Consider the following 12,051-nt stretch of genomic DNA (forward strand, 5'->3'; position numbering starts at 1 on the left):
AACCGATCTGAGAAACAGAATAACACGATCCCAAACTCTATAAACCGATCTGAGAAACATAACACGATCCCAAACTCTATAAACCGATCTGAGAAACATAATAACACGATCCCAAACTCTATAAACCGATCTGAGAAACATAACACGATCCCAAACTCTATAAACCGATCTGAGAAACATAACACGATCCCAAACTCTACAAACCGATCTGAGAAACATAACACGATCCCAAACTCTATAAACCGATCTGAGAAACATAACACGATCCCAAACTCTACAAACCGATCTGAGAAACATAACACGATCCCAAACTCTATAAACCGATCTGAGAAACATAACACGATCCCAAACTCTATAAACCGATCTGAGAAACATAATAACACGATCCCAAACTCTATAAACCAATCTGAGAAACATAATAACACGATCCCAAACTCTACAAACCGATCTGAGAAACATAACACGATCCCAAACTCTATAAACTGATCTGAGAAACAGAATAACACGATCCCAAACTCTATAAACTGATCTGAGAAACAGAATAACACGATCCCAAACTCTATAAACCGATCTGAGAAACATAATAACACGATCCCAAACTCTACAAACCGATCTGAGAAACATAACACGATCCCAAACTCTACAAACCGATCTGAGACACATAACACGATCCCAAACTCTATAAACCGATCTGAGAAACATAACACGATCCCAAACTCTATAAACTAATCTGAGAAACATGTAATAACACGATCCCAAACTCTATAAACTAATCTGAGAAACATGTAATAACACGATCCCAAACTCTATAAACCGATCTGAGAAACATAACACGATCCCAAACTCTACAAACCGATCTGAGAAACATAACACGATCCCAAACTCTATAAACCGATCTGAGAAACAGAATAACACGATCCCAAACTCTATAAACTGATCTGAGAAACATAATAACACGATCCCAAACTCTATAAACCGATCTGAGAAACATAATAACACGATCCCAAACTCTATAAACCGATCTGAGAAACATAATAACACGATCCCAAACTCTATAAACCGATCTGAGAAACATAACACGATCCCAAACTCTATAAACCGATCTGAGAAACATAATAACACGATCCCAAACTCTACAAACTGATCTGAGAAACATAATAACACGATCCCAAACTCTACAAACCGATCTGAGAAACATAACACGATCCCAAACTCTACAAACCGATCTGAGAAACATAACACGATCCCAAACTCTACAAACCGATCTGAGAAACATAACACGATCCCAAACTCTACAAACCGATCTGAGAAACACTTGGAACTTGGAACAAATGACCGAGTTTCAGAATTGAACAAAACTGAGCAAAGAAACACACAGACATTTCCAGATGCAGTGGGAGGTGATGAAGAGCGCCCTCTGCTGGCGTTCATCATCATCACACAAAGACCGGGGGGAAAAGCCTGGACTCTCCTCGATAAAGACGGGACTAAACCGGGTCTAACCCTGGACTGTAGGGACTGGCTCAACTCAACACATTATCATTTAGTTCATTTATCAGAGCGTTTTAACCCATTTAAGTCACATTTGTATAAGTTATTCTGTGGTTTATAGCAGAATATTCACAAAACGAGGCTTTTATTTGGGTTAAAATGCAGACTCTTTGATAAATGCCGCTGTTTCTTTTCTGGGTTTTTCTTCAGTTCCATCAGCCCTGATTGTAGTAGGAATGTCCCGATCCGATACTTATATTTTTATATAATATATATCATTGTGGACCTATTGGATATTACAGTAGCCTTTCTATGAACATGCCAGAGCTTTGAAAGTTAAATGTAATGTTGGGAATATAAAGGCTGAAATGGGCATTTTACTTTAAACAGTTTGAGCCGCCTCTAAAGGTCTGTCCTGGCTCGTTATTCTGCTCGTCTCCGCTGTTGGACTCGATTCAGTTAAAGCTAAATGAAGCTTTTCTCAGCCGTCCTGTCGCGAGTGCAGCTTTTAGGGGCTCCTGATACCGGATATGGGATCGGGACATCCCCACACGAGCTTTTCCTTTGAAATGAGAAATGAACTTCCCCTTTTCCATAACGTTGCCTTTTTCTGTGACACAAACTGGGAGAAAACGTAAGTCGTCGTTAAAGCGGAGTCGGTTCTAATCAGCGGAGATCCATTTATTTTTGCACAATATACTTTCAAAACATGGGAGATTATTCTAGTTTAATAATGAAACATGGATTTTAGTGCAGTGGGTTTAAATGACCTGGTTTCTGTCACTTTTTTTCTGCACATTTCACTTTAAAAACATGTCCAAAACTAAAACTAAACTGCTGTAATCAGAATTGGTCAGATTTGTGCGTTTCTGTCCAAACTCTTTTCTTCTGTGGGGATTCTGAACAGACTCATATTCTCTGTTACTGATTTCGGGTCATGTTTGTGCATTTACGCAGGACATATTCTATTCAAAACCTTCATCAGCTTCTCCTGTGTTTCCCTCACGTTTCACTGTTACTTTGAAATGCTCTGTCTCTGCTTTTACTTTGAAGTGTGGACCTGTTTGTTCTAACCCGTCTGTGAATACTGTAGATAGATATAATAATGTATATTTTATTTCTGCATGTACAAACCGCCGTCCCGTTTCCTCCAGAAGAATGTGTAAAAATATAGGTTTGTGTTTGGGTTCAGTCGGGAGGAAAAACGTGTGGATTTGTTTTAAAGCTTTTCTTCGTGAGTTTCGTCGCTTCGGGAAAAAAAAAAAAAAACGCTCTTTAAAAAGTTCTATTTTCTAATTTCTCCTTTTTCCAGAAAGCGCTCAGTTTGGTCTTCGGCGTCCATGAATAAAAAGGTTAAATTTAAAAATAAAACGTCGAATGTTGTTGAGAAAACGGTGACTTTTCAGCTCCAGATTCCAAATAAAAGACAAACTGACTTTACTTCTGCGTCTGGAGATTCATTCTTTATTTTCAGGACGAGTCCTCGAGCTGCAGAGAGAAGAGACGTTCAGAATCTGCTCTGGTTTCACGGTTTGTAGATTCTGGATCATTAATATCTCAATAACGAAGACACATTCAGCAAATATCAGAAATATGTAAAGATCTGCTGCAATCATCGGAAGTTACATCCGTTTGTCGCTTAACCTCTTAACTCCCGCCTGAACCGAGAGCATTTTCTCCAGTTCAGCTTTACCCAAATCCTGTAGGCCAGTGTAACGCCTCATTTGAAAGCTAAGATCTACAAAACTCATCTAAATGGATCTTTTTCCGCACGTCATCAGATCTATTTCCATCTTTTTTTGTGGGGGTTTTTCAACTCCTTTTGTAACTTTTTAGTCATTTTTTTTGTATCAATTTTTTGTCATTTTTTTGTCTTTACTTTGTAATTTTTTTGCTAATTTTTTGTACATTTTTTGTCTTTTGTCATTTTTTTCGTCACTTTTTTGTCTAAGTTTTCTCACTTTTTTGTCACATCTTCATCATTGTTTTCGTCTCAGTTCTGTCTGAAAATGTGCTCGGTTCAGGTGGGAGTTAAGGGGTTAAGACGACAGGACAGAAAAAACTTTATCCCAATTTTTCCCCAAATTTTTTCCACAATGTTTAAATTTTTTTTTCTCCAACTTTGTCAAACATTTTACAACATTTTTCCCCAATTTTTTCCCCTAAAACTTTCCCCAAATTGTTCCACATTTGTTGACATTGGGGGAAAACGATATTGTAATTTTGCAGATCTTCCAAACAGGACTTTGGATATTATCTTGTAGACCAGGGGTAGGCAACGTCAGGCCCGGGGGCCAAATCTGGCCCGCCAGCACAGAACCTCGGCCCTCAAGTTGAATTTGAGAAATATTATTGTGCAAATAAGAGCTCAAATACCGGTTAAAGTACTCTTAAAATGCAAGAAATAGTGTCAAGTGGTGGGTCAGGACCCAAAAGTGTGCCCGTGTAACGCCTCATTTGAAAGCTAAGACCCACAAAACTGATTGCGTTTTTGTCTCTTTTTTTGGTCTGGTTTTCGTAGTTGTTGTTGGTTTTTGCTGCTTTCCTCATGGCTATCATTTCCTTTGTTTTTTATGTGTTTTGGATACTTTAGTGACTTTTATGTGGCTCTTTTTTGTGACTTTTTGTGTTGTATTTTCATCCTCGTTTTTACGCTTTGTTCGTGTAGATCTGAGGCAAACTGGAGAAAATATGTTTGGTTAAGGCGGAGGGAAAGAGATTAAAAGGAATGTTATTAGGTTGTTTTGATCTCTTTAAAGCAAATCTACGGCTTCTTAAATAAAAACCTTTGTGGAAAAAACAATATTTCATATGATATACGGCAAAATGTTTTTTTTGGGTCGCAACTTGTCATCTGAGGGTAATGGCGAGTCCAAAGCCAGACCACTTTAGAACCACTGATGTAAAACAGTGGCATTTGAAGAAAAAAGTTCTGTACTTTAGGCGACTATGGTGAGGTTCGGCCCCTGGTGTTTTGGCGATGATGAAAACCGGCCCTACCCCTGTTGTAGACCATGTATGGCCAACTTGTGTTTTTTCAGACCTGGTTCAGACCTGGTTCAGACCTGGTTCAGACTGGGTTCAGACTGGGTTCAGACTGGGTTCAGACCTGGTTCAGACCTGGTTCAGACCGGGTTCAGACTGGGTTCAGACTGGGTTCAGACCTGGCTGAGCTCGTGGCAGCTCCGCAGTAAAGTGTCTCTGATGGTCTTGCTGATGCTGAGCTCCGACAGAAACGTCCAGGATCCGTGTGAGAACCTGACGGGCAGCGACAGGACCAGGCCCTCCGGGAGCTGAGGGAGGTCTGGGACAGAGACGGGACAGAGACCTGGGGTTTAGGTCGAAGGAGTTTCCACATGGCATTAACAGTTTGGGCAGAAATGGTAGTAGTAGTAGTAGTAGTTATAGTAGCAGTAATGGTAGTAGTAGTATTAGTTAGTAGTATTAGCTGTAGTGTCTGACCTGAGCAGCAGACTCCCGCCGACAGCACAGTTCCAGGACTGTCCCAGGCCTTGAGCACAGACAGCACAGCGTGAGCACAGCACAGCGCCCCCTGCTGCTCGCACACCTCCCTCTGCAGCTCTCCCTCACACCAGCTCCTGTTAAAGGAGGAGTCAGACAGGAACGTTTATTTATGTAGCTCCTTCCACAGACAGGAGTCACAAAACGCTTCACAAAATGACAATAGAATTAAAAGTACAGTTACAGTCGACCCTTAAGTTTACTCTTAAAACATCCACAGAATCAAGTAAAGGAAAACATGGGAGTAACACAAGCCCTCCTGTTGGTGCGAGTCACCTCTGCTGAAGGAAACAACAGACAGGATCTAACGGAACTCCGCCCCCTGGTGGTCAGAGAGTTACCTGATCTCCTGTATGTGGCTGAGGGGCAGTCCCACGGCGCTCGGGGCAGTGATTCCTCTGTCGTAGTTATAAACCTGAGCTCTCTGAGTGTCGATGTAGAACTGTCCACAAACGTCTCCCCACAGCAGCAGCTCACGCACATCTGGAATCACACCATAGAGAGAAGATAGAAGAGGACTATTCTAATCTTAAAGAGGGGGTATTCTGCTTTTGTCAATCACATGGCACCAGTCTATATCTCACTACAATTTTGACAAACCTTCTGTTGGTCTGTAAATGCAGTAAATCAGAATAACTGCCTTGTATAAAATGTCTCTCTCAAAATGGCTGTAGTGAATGTCTTGAAATAGGCCTCTGTCTCTTTAAGAACCTCTGAGCCTTTAGACACGCCCCCTCCACACGCTGTCTGTGGCATCAGTGGGGAGGGGGTTCTGCTGAGGAGCAGTGGTTGGTTACTCGGCTCGGAGGCGTCTCCAGGAGGTGGGGGCGTTCCTAGGAGGACTCAGGCAAACCTATCCCTAAAATGGCCGCCATCAGAGTTTTGACAGATTACTCAAAAATACGTGAATGTGCCAAGGCAACACTTCAGGCATGTTTTTAATGAGGGAGTGACAGAATAACATGATGGAAAGTAACCGCAGTAACCGTAGTAACAGTAATAGTATTATCCTGACCGTCCGCTCTGACGTGCAGTTTGCCGGCGACCCTCACTCTGGCGTGGTTCTCCAGGTGCGTTGCCACGGTGATGAAGTTCTCGCGCCTCTTGCCGGGACAGTTCTTGAGGAGCGCGGCGCATTTCTGATTGACGCCGCGGCGCGACCACAGCAGCGCCCTGACCTCTGACCCCGCCCCGCTGTCCAGGCGGCCGCCGAACTCCTCGTATGGAAGCGGGTCTGACGAGTCCTCGCCGTCGTCCAGGAAAACCACCAGGTCTGCGTCTGAAAAGGCCCCGGACAGAGACGTGTGGAGCGACACCTGCAGGACAGAAGCATAACTACATCTGAGGACCCTTAAACCATTCCAGGCTGGTCTCGAAAAAATACAAGTATCAAAAGCAGGTTTTTGGTCTAAAGATGTTTGGTCCAGGGACAGCCTTTAAGGGGTCAATCTTGGGACCCCTCTTATTCAACTTGTACATGCTTCCATTGGGTCAGCTAATAAACAGCAACAATGTGTCGTACCTCAACTATGCAGATGACACTCAGATCTACGTGTCACTGACAACAGGTGAACATGGGCCTGTAGATACTCTCTGTCACTGCATCCAACAGATCAGTTTGTGGATGCAAAACAACTTTCTCCAACTAAACTCAGACAAAACTGAGATCATTGTTTTTGGCCCACAGGCACAAAGACAAAGTGTTGTCAGTCACCTTGAGTCTCTCTCTCTAAAACCATAAAATCAGGTTAGAAATCTAGGAGTAATCATGGACTCAGACCTGAACTTAAAAAGCCACATCAAAGCAATAACATCAGCAGCTTTTTACCATCTGAAAAACATTGCTCAGATCAGAGGAATAGTGTCAAAACCAGACTTAGAGAGACTTATCCATGTGTTTGTCTCCAGCAGGTTAGACTACTATCGGCTGCTCACTGGCCTCTCTAAACGAGCTGTCAGAGCTGCAGAACATCCAGAACATCCAGAACGCTGCTGCTCGAGTCCTGACAAGAACCAGGAAATACGACCATATTAGTCCAGTGCTCCGGTCTCTGCACTGGCTTCCTGTCACTCAGAGAATAGACTTTAAAACAGCTCTGCTTGTTACAAGTCTTTTCATGGTTTAGCACCAAAGTCCATCTCTGACATGTTACAGCCGTATGAACCATCTCGGGCCCTGAGAACTTCAGGGAGGGGCCTCCTGGTGGTTCCAGAGTCAGGACTAAACACGGTGAGGCTGCGTTTCAGTTTCATGCAGCTAAAATCTGAGGATGTGAGACAGGCCTCAACTCTGACAATGTTCAAATCCAGGCTGAAAACAGTTCTTTTTGCCTGTGCATCTGAATGTATTTTATCTGCACTCTCGCCTCTTACTGTAATTGATTAATTCTATGTTGATGTTTTTTATTGATTGTATTTGTTTTCTTATATTTATGCAACTGTGAAGCGCTTTGAATTGCCTTGCCTTGTGCTCTACAAATAAACTTACCTTGCTTTGCCTTGCCTAAGTGTATACGACACATTAGACATTTTTGCAAAAGTCTACAACATAAAACATCTCTCAAGGTGGGAGAATGCATTTCCCAAACGGGGATCAAATTAAGCTCTGGTTAAAGTGAAGTATTGGAAAAAATGTAATGGTACCTGGGCCTCATCACAACTTTGTGCCTCCTGATGGTGTCACTGACCTGGTGGAGTCTTGGAGCGGCCAGGTCCTCAGTCTCCATCTGCAGCGCCCTCAGCTGCTCCTGGACCTGCTCCTCCACGTCCTCCACGTCCTCCTGGTCCATGTCCACGTGCAGCAGGTGCAGGGACAGCAGAGGAGACTCGGGGAGGACTTCAGGATCCTGCAGCATCTGTGAGATCAGGAGCGGAGCCACGGGACTCAGCGCACTGCGGGACAGAGACAGAGGAGCAGACATGTTTGTGTGTGAGACCTGCAGAGGGGACAGAGACAGAGGAGGAGCAGACATGTTTGTGTGTGTGAGACCTGCAGAGGGGACAGAGACAGAGGAGGAGGAGCAGACATGTTTGTGTGTGTGAGACCTGCAGAGGGAACAGAGACAGAGGAGGAGGAGCAGACATGTTTGTGTGTGAGACCTGCAGAGGGGACAGAGACAGAGGAGGAGGAGCAGACATGTTTGTGTGTGTGAGACCTGCAGAGGGGACAGAGACAGAGACAGAGGAGCAGACATGTTTGTGTGTGTGAGACCTGCAGAGGGAACAGAGACAGAGGAGGAGGAGCAGACATGTTTGTGTGTGAGACCTGCAGAGGGGACAGAGACAGAGACAGAGGAGCAGACATGTTTGTGTGTGAGACCTGCAGAGGGGACAGAGACAGAGGAGGAGGAGACATGTTTGTGTGTGTGAGACCTGCAGAGGGGACAGAGACAGAGGAGCAGACATGTTTGTGTGTGAGACCTGCAGAGGGGACAGAGACAGAGGAGGAGGAGCAGACATGTTTGTGTGTGTGAGACCTGCAGAGGGGACAGAGACAGAGGAGAAGGAGCAGACATGTTTGTGTGTGTGAGACCTGCAGAGGGGACAGAGACAGAGGAGGAGGAGCAGACATGTTTGTGTGTGTGAGACCTGCAGAGGGGACAGAGACAGAGGAGGAGGAGCAGACATGTTTGTGTGTGTGACCTGCAGAGGGGACAGAGACAGAGGAGCAGACATGTTTGTGTGTGTGAGACCTGCAGAGGGGACAGAGACAGAGGAGGAGACATGTTTGTGTGTGAGACCTGCAGAGGGGACAGAGGGACATGTCTCTAACCTGCAGATCCACACGTGCAGAGGCCGGACACTCCGCAGATGCTCCTGCTCCTCTGTGACCTGCTCCATCATGGCCGCCATGTTCTCCTGGGAGATCTTCAGCATGAGCTCTGAGGACATGTCCCCGTTCACGTTGTAGTAGAACTTTGGAGACACAGGGGAAGGATTTTGGACAAATGTCTTGAATCCCGCGATGTCGACATATTTGTGATATTAGTCTAAAGTACCTGACAGTGTTCCAGGAAGTCGGACAACCCTCCGAGCAGAATCCCCCTGTAGCCGAGCCCCACATGTCTCCAGATCAGAGGAGACTGTTCGTGTGTCCAGCCGTTTGTCTCACACGTCCTCCGCAACCAGCCCTGAACCGAAACCCAGCCGTGAAGAGACACAAACACATCAACAAACTGAAAAACCAGCCCTGAAGAGACACAAACACATCAACAAACTGAAAAACCAGCCCTGAAGAAACACAAACACATCAACAAACTGAAAAACCAGCCCTGAAGAGACACAAACACATCAACAAACTGAAAAACCAGCCCTGAAGAGACACAAACACATCAACAAACTGAAAAACCAGCCCTGAACCAAAAACCAGCCCTGAAGAGACACAAACACATCTACAAACCGAAAAACCAGCCGTGAAGAAACACAAACACATCTACAAACTGAAAAAACAGCCCTGAAGAGACACAAACACATCTACAAACCGAAAAACCAGCCCTGAAGAGACACAAACACATCAACAAACCGAAAAACCAGCCCTGAAGAGACACAAACACATCTGCAAACCGAAAAACCAGCCCTGAAGAGACACAAACACATCTACAAACCAAAACCCAGCTCTGAAGAGACACAAACACATCTACAAACTGAAAAACCAGCCCTGAAGAGACACAAACACATCCACAAACCGAAAACCAGCCGTGAAGAGACACAAACACATCTACAAACCGAAAACCAGCCGTGAAGAGACACAAACACATCTACAAACTGAAAAACCAGCCGTGAAGAGACACAAACACATCTACAAACTGAAAAACCAGCCCTGAAGAGACACAAACACATCTACAAACCGAAAACCAGCCCTGAAGAGACACAAACACATCTACAAACCGAAAACCAGCCGTGAAGAGACACAAACACATCTACAAACTGAAAAACCAGCCGTGAAGAGACACAAACACATCAACAAACTGAAAAACCAGCCCTGAAGAGACACAAACACATCAACAAACCGAAAAACCAGCCCTGAAGAGACACAAACACATCAACAAACCGAAAAACCAGCCCTGAAGAGACACAAACACATCAACAAACTGAAAAACCAACACTGAAGAAACATTTAGCAAGGTAACCTCTTAACTCCCGCCTGAACCGAGAGCATTTTCTCCAGTTTAGCTTTACCCAAATCCTGTAGGCCAGTGTAACACCTCATTTGAAAGCTAAGATCTACAAAACTCATCTAAATGGATCTTTTTCCTCACGTCATCAGATTTTTTTCCATCTTTTGGGGGGGGGGTATTCAACTCATTTTGTAACTTTTTTGTCATTTTTTTAAAATACATTTTTTGCCACCTTTTTGTCACATTTTTTGTCTTTTTTTAAATCAATTTTTTTGTCATTTTTTGTCACATTTTTGTCCATTTTTCATCACTTTTTTGTCAAAGTTTTCTCACTTTTTGTCACATCTTCATCATTGTTTTCATCTCAGTTCTGTCGATATTTTCACACTTTTTTCCAGAAGCTTTTGGATTGGGGTAAAGCCAAACTGGAGAAAATGTGCTCGGTTCAGATGGGAGTTAAGGGGTTAAGGAAAAACAATTAGCTGTTTTATTTTATTTTTTATTTTTTAGGAAACTAAGAATAAATAAATTACGCTATATTAACCGTGGATAGTAGGAGTAATAACTGTTGTGTTCCATGTAAATGATAATATTTGAAGTGTTTCTTCCTCACCTGCCACTCTTCTGGAAGGACCCGGATCTTCCTGACGCTGAAGTCCGGGAGACATTTCTGACATTTATCCGCTAAATGCTCCGCTTTGGCGAAGAACGGGCAGTCTGCTTTACCTGCACAGGAGCATTGTGTCACTAACCGCATCTACACCAGGGTTTAAGCTGTAAAAATAAGTTTATGTCATGGTTTATGAAGGAGAAAAGTTACCCGCGAGCACGAAGCTAGCCATGGCCGTTTGGTTTGGCGCCACGGTTGCTAGGAAACCATCGATCACTGAAGGAAATAAATAAACGATAAAATATTGTAATATTATATTCAATCTACAACACAAAATAATACTAGTAATTATTATTTCAGTCATTGTTTACGGATGTTTTATTCTTTTTATATTTTGTAAACTCGGAACCATGGGCTGTCACTGTTTCGGGGGACTGTTGACAGCGGCGCACATCACAGCAGCATGATGAGAACATGAAGCTAACAGAAACGAGTGGTATTTTGTGATATTTATCAGCGCTGTTGTTGTTCTTTTGCCGTTTACGTGAGCGGAATGTTCCGTGAGCCCTGGGGGATGACGTGCTGAGTCATTGCGTCACTGTCCGCGTGACCACGGCCGCAAAAAGGTGAACTTTGTTTGTCATAACCTTCGCTTTGGCTAAATGGCAGGAGTCAGTTCTGTAACACTGACTGAGGATGAATGAGCTGCGTTTGGATTTTGAATGAATGGTAATGAAGTATTTTATATAAGCTAATTACAAATACTGTTGTTGTTTTTCTACAACATTAAAGTTAAATATAGTAATTTGTATATTAGCAATAAGAAAATAAGTGACACAACGATTACTACAAACTCAAGTAAGTAGCACCGAGTACTGCGTGATATGAGAAAATATGTTAGTTATGAAACGCACTATAACTGCTTTTACAATAACAACAACAGTTCAGTCTTACCCAGGTCTAACAGCTTCTTGGAAAAAAAAAAGTCTGAAAATAGTGATGAAAAAAACAGATTGAAACGTGACAAAAAGGCAACAGAAAAAAGGAAAATGTTATGACAACGTGACAAAAAAGATGGAGAAATGGAGTTGCCATTTTTGTCCCCAATATCTGTGACCGGGTCTTGCCCTGATTATTTTTAGAGTGGGACAGCAGCAAATGGCCTTTTTGGCTGAAATCAGACGGTCATTCCCACAATAAGTCACGTAATCAGGATAACTGTCTCGTTGTCTGTCTCGTGTAGAAACGGAGAGAATCGGTCTCATTTACTCCCGCAGCAGCAAAAAGCGAGAGTCGTCTACACAGGTTTAA

At 43.4% G+C, this 12,051-nt stretch overlaps 1 protein-coding gene across 1 annotated transcript; it reads right to left on the bottom strand.

Annotated features, from left to right (window-relative positions):
• Window positions 1-4,625: 4,625 nt before the first annotated feature.
• On the bottom strand, window positions 4,626-11,007 carry mdh1b (malate dehydrogenase 1B, NAD (soluble)). Its single transcript, XM_079581952.1, has 9 exons — window positions 10,951-11,007; window positions 10,744-10,856; window positions 9,012-9,143; window positions 8,786-8,928; window positions 7,701-7,905; window positions 6,029-6,329; window positions 5,355-5,496; window positions 4,954-5,090; window positions 4,626-4,795 (listed from the first exon to the last, which is right to left on the bottom strand). The coding sequence occupies exons 1-9, from the start codon at window positions 10,970-10,972 to the stop codon at window positions 4,650-4,652; spliced, it is 1,341 nt and encodes a 446-aa protein (XP_079438078.1). The 5' UTR covers window positions 10,973-11,007; the 3' UTR covers window positions 4,626-4,649.
• Window positions 11,008-12,051: the final 1,044 nt, after the last annotated feature.

This window comes from Gobius niger (assembly GCF_951799975.1).
Source record: "Gobius niger genome assembly, chromosome: 23".
Taxonomy (NCBI): domain Eukaryota; kingdom Metazoa; phylum Chordata; class Actinopteri; order Gobiiformes; family Gobiidae; genus Gobius; species Gobius niger.

Bases quoted from the DNA above. Each gene is read 5' to 3' on its own strand.
- mdh1b (XM_079581952.1), bottom strand. From the start codon at position 10,972: ATGGCTAGCTTCGTGCTCGCGG. The intron at 6,330-7,700 runs GTCAGTGACACC...TCTGTCCTGCAG, and splicing joins CCGCTCCAAGACTCCACCAG to GTGTCGCTCCACACGTCTCT. The intron at 5,497-6,028 runs GTCAGGATAATA...GTGTGATTCCAG, and splicing joins ACTGCACGTCAGAGCGGACG to ATGTGCGTGAGCTGCTGCTG.